Source organism: Mangifera indica, chromosome 2 (genome assembly GCF_011075055.1).
Source record: "Mangifera indica cultivar Alphonso chromosome 2, CATAS_Mindica_2.1, whole genome shotgun sequence".
NCBI lineage: Eukaryota > Viridiplantae > Streptophyta > Magnoliopsida > Sapindales > Anacardiaceae > Mangifera > Mangifera indica.
In genome coordinates this window covers 14,446,780-14,466,824 of record NC_058138.1, presented here as the reverse complement: position 1 = coordinate 14,466,824, position 20,045 = coordinate 14,446,780, and the positions used below count along the sequence as shown (strand labels likewise).

General features: G+C 31.5%; 2 protein-coding genes across 5 annotated transcripts; one reads left to right on the top strand and one right to left on the bottom strand.

The window, feature by feature from the left end:
• The first annotated feature begins 7,385 nt into the window (after positions 1 to 7,385).
• On the top strand, positions 7,386 to 10,312 carry LOC123208580. The gene is given in 5 exon segments (XM_044626116.1): positions 7,386 to 7,459; positions 7,595 to 8,225; positions 8,877 to 9,284; positions 9,716 to 9,847; positions 10,214 to 10,312. Coding segments are annotated over 5 exon segments (1,344 nt in total).
• Positions 10,313 to 10,887: 575 nt separating this feature from the next.
• LOC123209080 (NAD(H) kinase 1-like) lies at positions 10,888 to 19,425 on the bottom strand. Of its 4 annotated transcripts, XM_044626828.1 has the most exons (13): positions 19,210 to 19,425; positions 17,579 to 17,747; positions 17,354 to 17,473; positions 16,197 to 16,334; positions 14,615 to 14,814; positions 14,045 to 14,158; positions 13,783 to 13,877; positions 13,249 to 13,355; positions 12,481 to 12,554; positions 11,993 to 12,071; positions 11,560 to 11,867; positions 11,107 to 11,429; positions 10,888 to 10,974 (listed from the first exon to the last, which is right to left on the bottom strand). In XM_044626828.1, exons 1-12 carry the CDS (start codon positions 19,234 to 19,236, stop codon positions 11,121 to 11,123), a joined length of 1,740 nt encoding a protein of 579 aa, XP_044482763.1. In that variant the 5' UTR covers positions 19,237 to 19,425; the 3' UTR covers positions 10,888 to 10,974; positions 11,107 to 11,120. The 4 variants fall into 4 exon arrangements, with proteins under 4 accessions (XP_044482763.1, XP_044482762.1, XP_044482764.1 ...); XM_044626827.1 differs by having other exon boundaries at positions 10,888 to 11,429; positions 19,210 to 19,424; XM_044626829.1 differs by lacking the exon at positions 16,197 to 16,334 and having other exon boundaries at positions 10,888 to 11,429; positions 19,210 to 19,423.
• Between the last annotated feature and the right edge of the window lie 620 nt (positions 19,426 to 20,045).

Sequence of the window (20,045 nt, the reverse complement as noted above, 5' to 3'; positions counted from 1 at the left end):
AAATTATTTTTTATTTATACTCTGTCATATAATATATATGGTTTATAGTAAGATATTGATAATAATGTTATTAACGCTGATCTCATTGGTCTCTTCGATGTCACATCATTTAATTTTTCCCTCCTGGAAAATGCAAAAGATCATTATGCAACATGCCCGGAGACTAAAAGCAACTCTAATCAGGTGAGATTTTCTAGTCAAATGGTTGGTGACCAGTATTTAAATTTTAATTTATTTAAAAAATTGTTTTATTGAAGGTTCAAAATGGGAAAAAAAGCTCTGAAAATTATAACATATTAGAGCTAATTAATAAATATGATTTTTTTGTTTGTTTTAGTTTAGATATTAGAATAGTGGAATAATTATATTGTTATTGAAGTTATTAATAATTATGTTAAAACGAAAATAATTAAACATCAAACTATAATTTATATAAATCATAATTATACTTATGATATTGAATTATCATAATATAAATAATAATTATATTAAGAAAAAATAATTAAATATTAAATTATTACATTCATAATGTAAGTTATTATTATATGCATAAAAAAAATTAATTATGTGTATGATATAAGTCATTCTTACATTCGTAAAGAAACAAATATCATGTCTATAAATCTTAAATTTCATGTTTTTCACATTAAATAAAAATACACCTTAATTCCATTGTATTTTATAACGTATCAATTATAAAGAGAATTTATGCAAAAATTTAAAGGATATTGATTTTTCTCACTTAACCTTTTGATATAATGATGTATAAAAACAACTTACAATTTTTTTATATATAAGTTGTTACTATTAATGGGTTGGATGTATAGTAAAATCTATAAATGTGTTGTAATATAAGTGTTGTGAAAAAATGTGTAAGGGATAGAGAAAAAACCAACTCTTATTTATAGACTTAATGGTGACTTCCTATCAAAAATTATATATTTTCATTAGCAAAAAGATACGTTTTTTCATCATAAAGAATTATCTTTTTTCATCATAAAAAGTCATATTTTTTTTATTATAAGAAGTTACATATTTATATTAGCGAATAGAATTTCGATATCGAAACTCTTATATTAATTTATTTTATCAAATAAATACTATTATACTCGATAAAATAAAATTTTAATGTCATATGAACAATAAAAATTCTTACATTCTCCCACTTGACTTATATGATATTACTTTTATAATTTAATAAAAAAACATAATGTGCACAAAATTTTTTATACCAAAATCTTTCTTATATTAACTATAACATTATATCATTATTAAGTTGAAATATTAACACGAGTCATGCCAGTTATATGTCATTTTTTCTTGATACAGTCTCTTCCATGTATCAAAACACCAACTCTCAACTTAACATGATCTTTAATAAAAATGATCATAATAGTCCATCTTTAATATCTTTATTATAAGATTATTTCTATCAACATTATTCTATAACAATTATGTATACAAATAGAAAATAGGAAACATCAGAAACACATAAATGAGCTCAGAATATCAAATACATAAACTTAATATAAACATAATGCAATATCATTAATAACATCCAATAATTCCCATTCTTTCCACATATTTATTAAATGTTTTGGGAGATAATCCTTATGCTAAAGGATTCATAACCATAAAATTAGTGCTAATGTATTCAATTTGACACTCTTTGTTTCTAAAGTTCCTCTTTAATGACAAAATATTTTATGTCCATATATTTAAGACTTTTAGAATATTTGTTGTTTTTAGAGAAGAAAACTACGGAAAAAATTAATTTTCAATGACTTGACAATACTATCGATAATCCCAGGTCCTAAAATAAAGTATTGCAGCCATAATCCATGAATAGCGAGAAATAACAATTGTAGAAGTTTTGGGTGTAACATCTTCCATCTTAACTTTTTAAATGTTAACATCATGCATTCTTTCACTCCCACTAATGTTACCATTTTCAATGAATCTAACATCTCTAGATTCAATAATTCTTTTATCAACACATCTAACATAATATGTATCTGAATATCCAATCATTTTAAGATGATTGAATTTGTTATAAGTGAACATATGATCTTTTGTTCCTTGCAAATATTTTAGAACTTTCTTTGCAACTTTCGCATGAGCAAAACTTGGATTACTTTTATACCTATCAAGCAAAACTAATGACTCGACTAGAATAAGTTTAAACATACATTAAACTCCTAATAATTGATGCATAAGGAATAATTTTATTTGCTCTTATTCCAATTCATCTTTCAAACATTACACAAAGTTAAATTTATCTCCATTCTAAATTGGAATTATCTTTACTGAGTATTTCTATTCTAATCGTATAAGTTATCTCTCTCATAGCTTTCATTTCAAAATTCTTAGAGAGATATTTCTTGGTTTCATATAATAAACCAAACTCATTAGCAGTTTGTCATCAACATACAAAATTAAAAAGTAAAAAATTGCTCCCACCAACCTTCATATATGCACTAATCAACAATAGTTTCTTGAAAACCAAAAGAAGTTATGGCACTGTTAAACTTAAAATACTAGTTTCAAGAGATCTTTAATTTTATTGTTAAGTTCCTCGTCTCAAGAACATGTTCATGCACATGGTACATGAACCATCATATTTCATGGTTGTCAAAGTACTTATTAATGTACCGGCAAGTGACTTTTTAGTAATTTGAGAATGTTTTTAAATTTCTTGACATCATTAGTTTTAGAAAAGTTGACTTAAGTTATTTGTAGTTGTCATTCGCATAAACATTAAACTTAGCTTGTTCGAATCTTTCCCAAACTATATGTACAACTTTTTCATCATCACTATTTTCATCAAGGCCAAAGGACTATTTTCCACCCAAAGTATCCTCTAATCTCAAGTTCTTACCCACCTATGGGCGGTTAAAATTAATGGAATCTTAACTCCTTAAAATTGTATCTCTTCCCCCCTCCCCCCCTCAAACTTTAAAAACTAAAAGTTTCTCTCTAACCCAAGTTTTAAAAAATGACAATTCCCCTTTAGAGTTTAGTTTCCAAATCTCCAACGCCATTGTCGACAGCCTCTCCCTCCTAAAGTTTTCTCTCCCTCTGGTGGTCTCTCTCCACTCAGTTGAACACTCGATCGACATCCAACAAAGCTTTGAAGATGAAGACGGGATCTTCATCTTTGTCTAGGAAGATAAAGAGCTTCGTCTTTTTGATGAAGCCCTTCGTTTTTTAAACTTCATCGGACATTAATCGGACATCCAACTGAGTGGAGAGAGACCGTCGGAGGGAGAGGAAGCTTTGGGAAGGAAAGGCCATCGACAATGGCGTTGGAGATGACGTTGAAGTTCTGGAAACTAAATACTAAGGGGGAATTACCATTTTTTAAAACTTGGATTAGAGGAAAACTTTCAGTTTTTAAAGTTTATGAGAGAAAAAGTAGATTATATTTTAATTTATTTTTAATATTACAAATAACATAATAATTTTGCCCATAAAACTATTATTTTAACTAGTCATGGGTAGATATTTGAGATTTTTAAAGTTAGAAGGGGAAAATTAAGAAAATAATATACTTTTGGGGGGAATAAGTCTTTTGACTTTTCATCAATAATAGCAACAACTTTCTTTTAGAATGCCAAATCAAAATTCAAAATACCTAAGTAAATTTGGATTTGTTCAGTCCAATAAGAGAAATTCAATCAATTAAATAAACGAACAAAGGAAGTTTATGATTAAAGTGACATGATACAGATACTTGCAAATAAATGCTCATACATTAATCTTTCACATAAATTTAGATTTAAAATATAACATAAAACACATCAAAGTTCACCTTTGGGTGATACAATGGTATACAAATATAAACAATAATTAATAATCATATATGCACTAATTAAATCAATTTGCTATGTTTGGATATATAAAGTAAAACTAACAGAACATACTAATAATCACAATCATATTTATTAATTATGAGGACAAATAATTAATTTTTGGGTTAATCCTGAAATGTCTCATAGTGCAAATTTCAATTTACCCTTAAACAAACATTATTGGACAATTTTAATTTTATCTTTAAATATAAAAGTTTGTGGGTAAATTGAAATAATGGAATAAATTATGATTTAAAATTTATTTACATTAAGATTTGATTACTTTGATGACTAACAAATCATTCATAATAAAAATTTTAAATTATAATAAATTACAACTCATTTAAAATAGTTACAATTTGAAATTTATTTTTATTAAAATTTGATCACTTCGGTGACTAACAAATTATTTATAATATAAAATTCAAATTATAATAACTTTCAAATCATTACAAATATATATAATTTAAAATTTATTTACATTCAGATTTGGTCACTTTGATTATTAACAACTCATCTATAATATAAAATTCAAATTAAAATAACTTTCAAATCATTGCAAATATTTATAATTTAAAATTTATTTATATTAAGATTTAGTCACTTTGGTGACTAACAAATCATATATAATATAAATTTTAAATTACAATAAAAATCAAATTATTAGATATGTTCATAATTTTAATATTTATTTACATTAAGATTTGACCATTTTGATAGCTAACAAATAAGCCATTATATAAATTTCAAATCATAATAAATTTTAAATAAGCAAAAATGATTATAATTGAAATTTATTTACATAAAGGTTAACAAATCATCTATAATATAAATTTTAAATTATAATTAAATTTTCAAAAAGTTTTTTTTAATTCTTTCATATTTCCCACCGTTAATATTTTATATGTCATTGTTAGATTAAAAAAAAAACCGTTTATACATGTAAAATCCATAATAAAATTAATTTTAAAAACCAATTACAATAACGATAAGAAATTAAATGACATGCAACATTTCTCATCCATTTTCTTCAATGCAACAATTTAAGTTTAGTAATATATTATCATCTCTTGAATGAATTTAAATTAAAAATAAAATAATAATTAATTATATAATAATATATTATCATTATTATCTAAATTGATATTTGTTATAAATACATATAATATTGTTCTATGTGAATTAAGATATAAATTTCTTAAAATTAGAAATCTCTTGGATTCAATTAATTTTTTCTTATTTAAGCATAGCTAAATATGATCAAAATTTAATAATATTATATATACATTCAAAAATATAGTAATTAAATTTCATTCTCAGATTATTTTCTTTCAAATTATATATATATATATTATGCGTATTTATTTTGAATACACAAATAGATAAACATTTATATGCGTTATCACGTGGTTTAGTTTTAATTTATCCTTAATTTAAAATCACTTAATCATATGATAACATAAATAAGTGTGTATCTATTTGTGTAAGTTTATATATATATGTATATAATGAGGACAAAATACACTAAGTAATAATCCACATAATATTATGCTAAGAGCTACATATGTAAGTATATATATTTTCAGCCCTAAATAACTGGGAATAATGAAATTCTTAACCTAAACATCAATGCATGCTAGCTAGTTAAATCTCAAAACTCTTATTTAAGTATAAATCATCTTTTGATCCACAACATTAGAATCATTTTTAATCTAAACTCTTAAGTATAAATCACCCGACTCGTAAATCAATGCATGCTAACTGGTTAAATCTCTAAAAAATATAAATTTGAACAAAATGAAACTCCAAGTTGATCCTAACATAGGAAGGAAAAAAGCTAGAGATATTTTCAACCATAAATTTCAAATTGAGAGAGATTCCTTCCTATTCACGAGTCAAAACAAGCTTTAATCTCCAAGGAATACCTTAGTTTTGCGTGTATTTGTTGCAAACTTTGTCCAAATTCATTAAAATATAAATTCTTACGTCTCACCATTACAAGCATGCATGCTACAACTAATATATCTTTATATCATCTTTGCTCTAGAAAAAAGGCCACTATATAATTATGACAGGTTGATCATTATGGGGATAAGCTTATTTTAATTAAAATTTACAAATAAAACTAGGTATTTTGTTAAGGTTTAATCAGAAAAATCGTATATTAGATTGATGTCAGTTATGTAACTAAGAAATTATTGTATAATATTGGAAAAGATCCATTTAAAAATTCATATGAGATATTGAAATCCAGGGCTCCAAGACTATAATCACCGTCAGATTTCACTGAGAGCCAACAGTGACAAATGAACTATGCCGACACTAGGGTGGCGTCGGCCTGGAACCCTTGCCCCCAGGTAGTGTAAATGCAGTCTCCTAGAACAATTATCGTGGAATCAGTATTTCTCATCTGAACTTTGATAAACTACTCTTTAAGTTTGAAAAGTTATTATTTTATTCATATATTCAATCAGTTAATAAAATTTCTTATAATAACAATTTGCTCAAAAAGTAATAAATTTACAAAATTGTAAATTTTATTTGTAAATTTTTTAATAAAATTTTAATATTGATGATCTTTATGGCTGAACGAAGACAAATCATCTTTATCCGATTTGAAGAGATAAAGATGACGAATCATCTTCATCTCTTTATCGGACAAAGATGATTCATTATCTTTGTCTAACAAAAAATGAAGCAGAGATAGTAGTTGGTTGACAGAAGAAGAAGTTGGTGAAGGGTTGGTTGCTGGTCAAAACAGAGATAGTCGTTGGAGAAGGAGGAAAAAAAACCTTAGAAGGGAAAAGTTAACTTTTCAAACTTTGAACGAGAGAAATTATTAATTTTTTAAATTAAAAGAGGAAATAAGATAAAATTTTAGTTTTTTAGATTTTTTTTAAATAACTGTTTTATCCTTAATCTTAATATAAAATTTTAACAAAAAAGTAGGTATTTTAGTTTTTGAAACCTTATGAGTAAGAGTCTAGAAATACACCAAACTTTGGGTGAGAACAAGTTTCTTGGCCTTATTATAATGATGATAGTAAGATAATTTAGGGAGATTGGTTAAGTTGAAGGTTGATGAAGACACGAACACTTCCATTGTGTTCTGGTGCTATCGATAACTTCACTTTGTGCTTTATGTTCCAAAGAACAAGGCTAAAGTGAGGGCTTTAAAACGTGTGATCTTGTCAGGTGCATTCCCACCTTTAATAATCATCTTTTCTAGTGCAATTTGATCTATATAATAGACAAGGTGCAATCTTGCTTTTTATCCCAAGTCTAATTAATAATTAATTGGTGAATTAATTAATAAATAAATTACTCCATTCAAACCTCAACTAGCAAGCTCTCTAGGACTAGCACTAATCATAATCAATTCATTACTTACATAAAATTGGTTTAAAAAGAGATTCAATTTGACTAACATAGGAGGAAACATCACATGATTATCCAACTTGGCCAAGAATTATGGATCTACAATTAAACCCTTTCAAATTCAATCTTAAAATCATATTAAACTTCACTATTGCTATGAATTCCATCTAATGCCCTTTTGATCTTTAATTCTCTCCTTCAAACATGTCTTCTTTCAACTCCATTTCACTTAAACAAAAGTTTCATTATCTTTCTCTTGAAACTTTATACAAATCTTTCACTATGTTTTCCTCAATCATCTTCTTGTTCTATGTCTTAATCTTATATAATCAACCCTTCAATGTCCAATTTATCCACAAATTGCCATCGTCCGACGTTACAAATTCTCCCACCAACATCACCCATATTATGTTTGTGTTAGTGGGTTCAACAAGATTATGGAAATTCAGAAGACCTTACATTGAATCATGGTGGAGAGAAAATATAACTAGAGGAAACATTTGGTTGGATTTTGCTCCTCCACAAGACTTTCTCCCATGGCCTTCTTCTTCTCCCCGTTTTCAGGTCAACGAAGACATAACCAAGTTGAGGGTATACCCTAAACTAGTAAGCCCTAACGACGTTAGGATATATCGCTCTATTCTAGAGACATTTATAATAAGAGATGATAAAGATGTGAGATGGTATGTGATGGGGGACGATGACACAGTTTTTTTTGTGGATAATTTGGTGGAGGTGCTTGGGAAATATGATCATAGTAAGTATTATTATATTGGAGCAAATTCGGAGAGTATTAATTCTAATTTTGATTTCTCTTTTGAGATGGGATTTGGAGGAGGTGGATATGCTTTGAGTTATAGTCTAGTGGAAGCACTGGCAACAAGAATTGATGAATGCATTGAGAGATATCCATACTTTCGAACAAGTGACATTTTGTCAGCTTCATGTTCAGCTGATCTAGGAGTTGATTTAACTATCGAAAAGGGGATTCACCAGGTAGAAATTGATTATTGATGTTAAATATGTTATTTTGGATTTATGCTAAGTTCTAGTTAAGGATGGATTCGAATTAAGTTGACTTGGTCTTAAAAGTTCGCTTGATTTGTTTAACTCAATTCGAATTTATTTGATTTGAATTTGCACTGAAAGATTTGGTTTTCTTTTTTTTTTTTAAACTAAATTGAACTTGAGTTAAGAGATGTCCAGTTCGAATTTATAGCTCGAATTGGTTGTTCTAATTGGTGGCTTGATTTCTTTTGAATCTGTGGTTCAGATAAACTTAAATTCATAGTTTGAATTGATGGTTCGAATTCGCAGCTCAGTGCTACTCTAATTCATGACTTGAATTGATTATTTTATATATTATTTCAGTAAAATAACATCATTTTATCAAAAACGATGAATACAAGTTATAAACTCAGATTATCGATTCGAATTATGAATTTGAATCAAACTGAGTCACAAATTCGAATGATCAATTTAAATTGAACTAAATCGAATCATTTTTTATTTAAGTAAAACTCAAATTACCCTTAATTTTGTTCCAAACCGAAATGAAACCAAATCATTTTTTATCCGCATGCACAATGTGTGCTTCTTGATAGCTAGAGAATCAACCCATTGAGATATATAAATTGTGACTTGCAGATCGATTTGCGAGGCGACATTTCAGGGCTCTTATCGTCTCATCCCAGGTTTCCTCTCCTCTCTCTCCATCATTTCGACGTAGTGGATCCAATCTTCCCCGCCAAGGACCGCCACGAGTCCATCAACCATCTCATGAAAGCTGCAAATGTCGATCAATCTCGTCTCCTACAACAAACGATATGCTACCACAGGGAAACCAACTGGTCGTTCTCCGTCTCCTGGGGCTACTCTGCTCATATATACGAAAGCTTATTCCCCAGAAGCTTTCTGAAAAGACCTCTGGAGACATTTCGGCCATGGAAAAATGTCCGGCCTCCGTTGTACATGTTCAACACTAGATGGCCTCCGTACAGTGATCCCTGTGAAGCTCCCCATCAATTTTTCCTAGAGAGTGTTGGGAGTGCGGATGTGTTACGATCCTAAATGCAAGGTATAGGACTTGGATCCCACATTGGAAAGTATGGGCAACTAATGTGGGGTTTATATGGCCTTGGGCTCTCCCATCTCAATAGCTAGCTTTTAAGGTGTGATTCTCCTAAGGTTCGTATCATTTGGTATCAGAGCCATCACCATGTCTCTCAGTTGCAATCGTGCGGCGCGGGTGGTGAAGCCGGCATTGCAGTGTTCGCCCGGGGCTAGCAGGGAGCTAGCGCATAGCCAGCCCGCGTGGGCGCCGGGACTGTGGAGCGTGGTGGTATGTTATGATCCTAAATGCAAGGTATGGGACTTGGTTCCCACATTGGAAAGTATGGGCAACTAATCTGGGGTTTATATGGCCTTGGACTCTCCCATCTCAATAGCTAGCTTTTGAGGTGTGGTTCTCCTAAGGTTCGTATCAGGATGGAGAAGTTGTTACTAATTATATTCGAAGCTCGTCACGTAATCTGCCGCCTTGTTCAGTGAATGGCAACCACTCTGCCGATCACATCTCCAGAATTCAAGTGTTTACGCCCGCAACTATACGAAAAGAGGTGTGTCTTCTACTATCAAAGTTTATATTTTAGATAATAATAAAACTATACATACCTACTTTGAAAATACTGATGGATATATATTTGTTATTATGTGATTGAGATTATTTTATTTTTAATTCAAAATTATCATCATTTCAAATATGTATCCATTTATATACTCAAGATAGAGATCCGTAATATTGTTCTTTAGGTAATTGAGTGTTGGGGAACTTTGAACGAAAAAATCTTACAACGTTTACAAAAGTATACATAACAGTGTCCCATGAACTAGTTCAGTTTGATAAGCAAGCATGTATTCATGTTACTGGGGCAATATTCATACGAATAATTGAAGTATATTGCTTTTGGATTTTTACTTTTCAGGCAGGGAGAATTGAATGCTGCGATGTCGAATATGTGAGTGGCAATGACTCTGCAAATGTCAAGTTAAGGCCTTGCATGAAAGGTGAAATTGTGGCTTGAATCCACATTTATGTATACCCCAGTTAATGCTGCATGTAGTGATTAAATGTCGATACATTCACATATATGCACTCCTGCTTAAGTAACAAGGACACATACATATTGAAATATCATACATAGTTAATGCTATTTCAGCATTTTAAAGATCTAAAATTGAAACATTTCTTTAAACATAATATAAGAAATTTAATCATTTTAAAATTATGTATGATCGCCATGGTTATGAAATTCGGCACTTAAAACAGAGGGATGGAGCCACTGAGGAATGAGTGGGGGCGAATGCTCCCACTGACCTTGAACAAAATTTCAGTTTATTGTGGATGCTTGTTTGAAGCAACTTTTATGAACATGTTATAACGACTGGCATCATATTATAAACCTCTGATAATTATTTTAGGTTTCACTAATACAACAAAACTATATGCATAACTTTTATACACAAATAACAGTGTGTCATAATGTGATTGGAGGTTGTTTTATTTTTATTTTTTAACTATCCAATCACATAATAACATGCTATTGTTCGTGCATAAAAATTATACATATAACACTACTCTTATAATAAAATAACAAGCTAAATAGAGATGTCTTGGTTGCATTCCTTAAACGATAATCGCCTATGAATTTTCATGATCATCATCAGCTGAAGAGCTACTCCGCACCTGGGGAGAAATTAGTAGTGCATACTTATTACCGACAGTTCAAAAGCTTCACCCAGGTGTCGATAACAACTCTCAAAATATGTAAGGAGTCGGATTCTGATAGACTTGCTTTATCTAATTTGGAAAACTAACCTATGAAATACAAGTTATAAGTCTCGAGGGCCATCAAATAACTGAGTCTTTCTCAGATTCCAGTGGAGACCGTCATGGATGCTGCGAAGAAAGTCATCTGTGGAATCAACTTGACAGGCTGTCGGAACAGGCCAAGTTGCCATACTGCAAACAAGCGCATCTCCGGCTGCTAACTGTTTCCTGTCCTTGCCGTCAAATGATACCCAAGCTGGGCTTCTGCTGTTGAAAGGGACTTGCACTCTCAATGTTACGTGCTCTGGTAGTATAAGAGGCCGGAAGGATAAAGAATGGGGACAAATCGGTGTAAAAAGGATGCCCGGAACCTCAATTCACAAAAATGCATCAGAATTTTCGATGTTAGTCTTATAATCAGGATGTCATATTGCAATTAAAGACAGATAAAAACAATAAGATGCCAGAGTTTTTTGATTGTTGCCATAAGCAGAAACATACCTGTGGATGAACCATTGATCCTCCAGCTGCCAAGGAATATGCAGTGCTACCAGATGTTGTTGATAAAATCAGTCCGTCTCCTTGAACACATGTGACAAAAGAGTTGTCACAGTAACACTCCAAATTTGTGAGGAATGAGGATATGCCACGGTCAATAGTAACCTCATTCAAGACAAGTATAGGCTCATCGACTTCATACTCGTGTTTAGCAGCATCTCTGATAATATGACACTGCAACCGGTTCCGTAATGTTATGCTGATTGGACCCTTTAGAACCGAATCAAGGCAATCTCTGTAGTGTTCACTGTCTAAAAATTGTTAAAGAACCTACTAAATATTACTTTTTAAAAGCCAGAAACTACAGTAAGTAAATTCAATCATCAAGTTTATTTGATTGAAAAAAATAAGTTCCTATAAGAAACATGGAGGATACGAAAAGAGGTCATGAAGCCCAGAGACCCTAAAGAAAATGGTACAATAGGGGGAACTGGTCCTTTGAATAGTGATGCTGCCTGCAAAATAAGTAGAAGACAATTCCTCCTTAAGTATCAATGCAAAAGAATCAACCTTTAAAATAAAATGGCAAACATTTTTCCCTTTTTTCTTCTCAAAGAAACAGATTATGTTTTATTTCAAAAAAAATAAGTAATAATGAGTTCAAAATTTTAAAAGTAACAGAATTGTCAAGGAATAGGTGATTAATGCTCCTTATCGCTTCTATAAATCAGTCACCAAAAGGGCATAAACAGACATTAATGAATATCACTTAGGAAAATATAGCAGAAACAGACCAAAGCTAGACAAGAGTTCTTGTGATAAGAGTAAATCTGATCAACACATAAAACCAACCAAATTTGATATATAATTCTCATTATCTCATGCCATTTCAAATACAGTTATGGTAAAATTAAGCGGGCATACCCAAAGGACAGTTCCATCTCCACCAAGAGTTACCACAATGTCAACTTTTGTGTGCAGGTGCAAAATTTCTTTGTCTGAAAATCAACATAATCAACTCGTCAGTGGCACTTCATTAATATAATGAAGGCAAGGGTATAAGAAGTTCGCATGGTACAGGAGTCTGACTAATTAAATTACAGCCTATGATCAGAAAGAATTTCAATCATGAGAAATATGGTATCATGTCAGCCAAGAGGGGAAAAAAACGAATATGAATGGATGCATGAGACACATTTAAAATTACAAAACCCTATCACATCAGAACTATACAGTGCTTGCTATAACTTCTACATTGAGTTTTATCCAAGAAGGGTGATCAGATTATGCTGAACTTTGACCAGGCGACTGAACATGACACAAACAGTATTTTCACCAATTTAGGTAGGAAAAATCTCCTCAGTTCAACTAAGAACTTGACACGGAATTATAGCATCACTGGAGTAGATTCATAACTCACTTTAAATTTAAGAAGCGGCAGGAGACAGAGCATGACACAGACAAATATTTAACCAATTTACACGGAACAACTTCCTTAGTTTAACTAGGAGCTGGGTAAGGAAGTGGATACGCTAGTCACTTTAAATTTATGAAGCAAAGCAAACAATTGAAATGCCTTATAATAAATTGTCTTGTATATTATGTACTGTTTGAGACATGAAAAATAGTTGGAATTAAGGTTATAAGTTGTACTGAAAATATATCTTGTTAAATTTCCGGTAATCTGCCTACCATCTTTCCAAGTTTGTACATAGTTGAAGTCAGATGATTCAGCTAGAAGTTCAGCTTTCACTTGAGGCTCCACATAAACGTTCAACTTTCTCTGCTCTCTTAACCATCTGTCAACAGAAAATTTGAATGAGGCAAGCATATAAACTGATACAGCCATCAGAAAACACAAATACCACTCCACATCAAGCAGTTCTTGTTACTCAACACTAGCCACTAAACTCAATTCTTCCCTTTAACGTTAAAAAGCATAAAGCAACTATAATGACAGTTTAATAAAGTTCTCTTCTTCACATGGATTACTAAAAGTTCTCTTCTTGGATACTTCAATTTACAAAAACACAGTTTAAATAAGCATATTTGAGAAAGTAGCATTATCAGATCCACACCTGCCCATTTGCGCACATAAAATTCGAACAGAAATTGAATTTGGCTTGGTTAAAATAAGCACAGTCTGTGGTTGCTTTGAATACTTTAATTTGCAAAAACACAGTTTAAATAAGCATATTTGAGAAAGAATCCTTATCAGATCCACACCTGACCATTTGTGCACATAAAATTCGAACAGAAATTGAATTTGGTTTGGTGAAAATAAGCACAGTCTGTGGTTGCGATTCCCACTTCAGAGAAATCTGAAACAAAGAAGAGTTTATGAATTAGACAATGTACGGAAGCCATGACAAAATTGATTTAGACAGCTAGATAAGATGAATGAGAAGGAAAGAAATTACAAATAAAGCATCAGAATAGATAACAAAAGGTTTGTGCTGTGTTATTTTCATCTTTACAGAAGCAGTACCTGTCTACTGCTGCGCTCTGCTGTTGTTATATTTCCTCTTTCAAAATAGACAATGTCATGTTTGTGCTGATCACTATTTTCACCATTACATCTCCATGATAGTTTAAATGATGCCTAACTCAGGAAACAAAAATACAATAAGGGTTACATAGGAGCTTGTATAAATAATGCTTTCCTGACATGAATGCTATTATGTCAATTGCTATAACTTAATGTAAATATGAAGCTACATCTCTCCTATTCAGTATGTTAAAAAAGTCTATAACAAGAAGAAAAGGCTTTCCCACAATTTATTCTTTAAAATGGTTAAAAGCTTTCAGTAATTATTGTTCACAACATTAATTAGATATATATCATCTGGAACTTATAAAAAAGTTCACAAATATGAATTAGACTATTTGCTCAATGACCAAGCATATAGCAATTGAACATAGATCAAACACAAGCATTTATAAAAAAGCAGCTCACCAGACTGAGCCACTACCTCCTAGTATTTGGAAGGGAAGGGGGGGGGGGGGGGGGGGTGGAGTTTGTTGTGGGAGACAAAAGATAAAGTTAATAAAAGTGTACCTTTCTCATCATCTTATTATGAACTGCATCAGAATCAAAGTCAGACTCTGCATCCTGAAGAACCTCATGGGAGCAGATCCCATGCTCCAAAGAACCTACTCTGGAATGCTCCTCAGATTGATTGTGAGGCACAATATTGCTGGTTGAGTTTTCAAGCCTTTCTGCATGACAATAGCCATTACCCTTTCCAAGAAACTGTTCTGCAATATAAACCAAAGTATTTGTTCATCCAGAAATTTATAATAAAAAAATGAAGTTGGATTGAAGGAAATGATGGAGAGATTATATGCAAATGAATTCTATATATAGACAACTTGAGTCATAAGAGGAGTTGATCCACTGTAGAAGAAGGGCAATGGACCAAAATCAGACACACAAAATAGCATGTATTTGCATACAGAAATGTGTGATTATGGCAACTTGCATCTATGAAAACCAGAAGTTCAAAAACCTCGAGAGGTTCAGCTGCAGTGGACCACTCAAAAACTTGACCATAACAGCAAACTTCAATTTGAAGATAACCCTTTAGGAATTAAATTCAATGCAAAAGGAAAAAAAAGTGACCAAGATATAAGAATCTAATAACAACATAATATCAACTGAGTTGTTAGGGTTTCCATTATATAAGCAATCAAATCCTTGACTGACAGTCCCCTCCTTTGATAGTCATTTCTTCACTGAACCAAAATATTAGTACTTAATGAAGCTTTTTAAGTCAGCTACAAGAATCCCTTCAGCCCATTAAAGCTGACTCATCAATGTCTCTGTGTGTGTATGATTATGAAAGTAAAATGTGCATGTGAAAAAATAATTTTTGTTGTTACTACTCTTACAAATTAGTTGTCAACTGAGCTACAGTATTGGCGCTTCAGAAAATTTCTGAAGCCAGCTACAAACTTTACAGTCCGTTACAACTGTCTCATAAACGTGCATCAACATATATACAGATACCTAATTATGTGTGATTTTGTGTGAAATATAGAATTTAAAAATTTACATTGAAAATTAGAATGAAAAATCAATGATAAATATGATAAGAGGGCTAGTCAACTTAAATAGGGATGAAAGGGTCTCAAAATGAGTGAGAGCTGGCACAATGATGAATTTAAAACACAGCAAAGAAGAGCCAATTTTAGTCAGGGACTAGTACACTCTTGCGAAACTTCATATGGTAATAACTTATTAATGGCCAACTACTTGCCCCTCTCTTTTAAGTGTCAGTATTCACTTAGAGGAGTATGTTACTTTGCCTATTCTCTGTCCATTTCAGTATACAGAGAATGCCTTAAGCCTTCAAAGCCCTTTGATAGCTACCGGAAAGAGCACACCCATAAAACATGAAGTCAACCTCTAATTCATTGTTTAAACCTTGCACAAACTAGATGCTCACATCTACATCATTTGTTAAGAGATTTATCAGCGATAGATGATATGCACAGGGCAGTTTTGCGATGGCATAAGGTTTTCTGGGGTAATTGATTCCAACTACTAGAAAGCATGTAGCAATCAAAAGAGTTTGAGAAACTTCTTCAATAGAAGCATCCATTCACCTAACAATTCTAAGTAGGATTGAAGCAACTACCTTCAGATAGTTGTCTATTCTGTTCTTTCCAAACTTCCCAGCAGACAAGACATGGAAGTAAAAAATTTATCAGTCCCATTGCATCATACAGGGATGTCCGAGTCCACCAACTTTGAAGTATTTCACAGATAAGATTGCCTGACAGTAGAATAGCCATAATCTGATGATAATGAGTCTAAACCTGATTAGCACTCTCACCAAAGACATACAAGATCCTACTCTTTCACTACTTAGTGAAACAGCATTCTTAATCAAGAAGAAAGCAATTAAAATTCCTTTTGACTGCAGAGATGGCGAAAGTAGTGCCATTAACTATTCAATGAAAAAATGTGCCGACCTAATATTCAAAACTATGTAAACAAGAATTTTTATGAGCCAGAGATATTATTTTTTTCATATACCAGTGAAAAACAGACCAGTCTTTAAAGGTCCCTTGTATAAACTTCAGAAGTAATATATTGTAAATTTTAGATACAGAGCAGCCAAATCACAAAGGTACCTCTTGTAACCCAAATCTGCATCATGAATCTGGAAATTTTCAGACGTACATGATTTTTTTATCCTTTCTGGTATAGCCAGGGATATGTACTCAAGAGAAGCAGATATTCATGTTACCCTATTTGTCTATCTAATCAGGTTAGAACAAAATTCCACAATTAGTGTGAAGTTGACCATATTCTATCACCCATTTGAGAGTTACATATTATATAAAATAGCCATATGACCATGGTGGTACATAATAGAGATGAACTCTCCATAAAATAAGGGTCATGAAATGGAAGAGGTCAAGAAACACAAATGATTGATACCTAAATAAGAAGCTCATGGTTGCATAAATAAAATCTAAACCAATTAACTACAAGGGATCAACCATGATCAGGAAATATTAACCATTGTATCAATACTAGAGAGTAGCATTCTAGTAAGTATAAAACCAGAACAAAGGTGGAAAAAGGCTGAAAAGAAGCTGTAAGGGGAATGCAACTACAGTTTCACTGAAAAATAACCTATCATAGGATTTGAATGCAAAAGCAGATTGGTTTAGCTAACATCACATAATTGAAATGAGATTTGATAAAACAAGTTTCAAAATTTTGCACAGAAATTCAAAAGTCATAGAATGTATAATTTATCTATAATACTCAATCATTAAGAACCTTTGCGTTCCATCTGCAGATTTCGTGTTCTCTCCAGTTCATATCTACGTTTCCATTCAGCAGCCTCAGCTTGAGCAGCAGCCTTTCCTTCTGCAGCCCGCCTTAATGCCTTTGCAACAGCTAAAATTGTGTCGAAAATGAAATAAGTATCAAATTTCAAATTGAGATTACAGGAAGGCAGATGCTTTAATTAAGACAGAATCTACTTAAAAATAAGGAAAGTACTTCTCAGGGCCTCAGAAAACTCAATAAGATGTTCATCTGTTCCCTGAACAGGAGTCTGTTGAAGAAGTTCCTCCACTGCCTTCTCTGTTTGGATGAGAGGAAGTGAATCGACAAAACCGTTCTCTGTGTGAGAGCACGAAACACTTGCATCCCCATTTCCATAGGAAGCCTATCAGACAAGACACATACAAATACTTGACACAAAAAACAAGCATCTACACAAGACAAAATAATCAAAGATACTATGCAAGGTAAGAAAATAAGCTACGTTCTCAAATTCCATCATTTTCCAACTAAATTATAAAAAAAAATAAGATAGTTTTGTGTTTAGATCCATGCGAGAAGTCTATCAACTAAATTCTGTCAAGTAAATAGTGGCATTGATGACTTTGACACCATTGCCGGTTAATTTAATGTCAGCTTTAATGTTGGTGTTTAACAATTTTCCAACTCTATCAAAACCGTATATATATGGTCAACAGGAAATGTAAAGTCAACAAAGAGTAACGACTTTTCTTAATTCACCTACCCTTGAAGCTGAAAAGACAGACACACTAAAGGAAGCATAGTTTTGAAGAGCATAACATAACTTCCATATTTAATTGCAAATACTTTTATTTTACAAAATCTAGATATCACATAATCGCTTTCCTCCATATTTCCTCAAACAAATTTAAAAACCCATGTAATTAAAAGAAGCCAAAGATGCTTTCTCAGTCTCCAAATACTGAAGGCAAATTACCACCAACTTAATTTCTCAAAATGCTTGCATAAACAACAGAAGATCAAGGTCTATCATAGGCACCTCCCCATAGCATCACAAGCAGACAGAACTTTGGATCACAGCGACCTGTGCAGTGTGCAGACACACATAATCGCTTAAATGCAAACATCAACAATATTTACCCCATTTATATGCCCAATTATAATTCCTTTTCTTAAATATTCACATAAGAACCACCGATACTTCTAACAACTCCAGATATAAAGCTTAAAACAGACCTCCACCTTCAATTCAGTGATTAACCAAATCATTACTACAATTAGCTTACTCTGCAAACTAAAAACCATACCAAAAATAGAAATAAAAAACTAAAATAAACCCTTCAATTCCAAATGAAATATTTTCAAGAAATAAAAATTCCTTTACGTTTGATATTTACATTGAGAATTGAGAAACACCAATATTTTAACAATTCCACTAAAGTTTCCTTAAATTAAAGTAATTTTACTAATAAATCAAAACTAATGAGATCAGTGTACTCTATAAACTATTAACCGCACCAAAAATAGATATTAAAACTAGAAAATGCACCCAAAAAATATCCAAACAAAATAAAAAACAGAGCCTTTAACATTCACAGGCATGGATAATTTATCAAATAAAAACTTCGACCAAAATTTATATATATATATAAAAACATGGGAAACACCAATATTTCAAAAAAATCCACTAATAAATTTATAATTTCGAATAATTTCCTTGATCAACCAAAACTACTAAAATTAGCTTCCTTTCTAAACCCAAAGTCCTCCAAACTATATAAGCAAAGAAGGCAATCAAAGTCAAACAAAAATGGAATATAAATAGAAAAAATTAAACGAAATACAGTCGAAAACAGGAGACGTACGGCGGACTCGAACTTGCTCGGAGACATGCCTGAGTAATTGGAGACGAAGAAAGAGACAGAGATCTCTGGGCCGAGTCTTCTTCTTCTTCTTCAAAACTTGCTCACATCTGGGACAACAACGACTCGGAAACTCATTATATATACATAAATTGAAAATATTATTAGTCGTTATTTAGTTGTGAGGGGAGGAAGGTGAAGGGTGGAGATTGTAAATTCTTTAGAGTTATTATTTATTTATTTACTTTTCAGATTAGGTAAGCAAGTTAAGTCAGAGAGATTTAGGTGGGGTCTACTGAACGCGTGGTGGCCATCTGAAGCTGAAGAATTTCATGTAGGATGAAATCTGTGTGCCCCCTTTGGTTTCAGGATAATTCGTTCAACCCTATAACGTTTCGAAAATGTTTTAAAGTTCTCCTGCCGTCATTACCTAACCATCTTTAATTGTCAAAATTATTACATTTGATCACTAAATATAAATTATCTAATACCTAATTTTCTAATTATTATTTCAATGTATTTTATTAAAAATAATTAATATATTTCCTCCTTAAATGAGTATGATGAATACTTGGCACCGCAAGACATTTGTTTTTATTTAACTGACAAAATAGCCCTCATTTTGGGAGCTGGGTACATTCTCATGGAGGGAGTCACAAGGACTATTAACTATTGCAATAAATCAACCGTATTTATTTTAAATATATAAATTAAGTATATAAATAATATATTATTATATAATTAAATATTTTTAAATTAAAAATAAAATAATATTTATTATGTGATGATAAATTATTTATATAGGTGTAACTATATTATTAGAATTCGAGAAAGATGAG

Bases quoted from the DNA above. Each gene is read 5' to 3' on its own strand.
- LOC123209080 (XM_044626828.1), bottom strand. From the start codon at position 19,236: ATGTCTCCGAGCAAGTTCGAGTCCGCC. The intron at 17,748-19,209 runs GTACGTCTCCTG...CTTGTCTGATAG, and splicing joins CGAGCAAGTTCGAGTCCGCC to GCTTCCTATGGAAATGGGGA. The intron at 16,335-17,353 runs GTTCTTAATGAT...TTCTACTGTCAG, and splicing joins TCTGCAGATGGAACGCAAAG to GCAATCTTATCTGTGAAATA.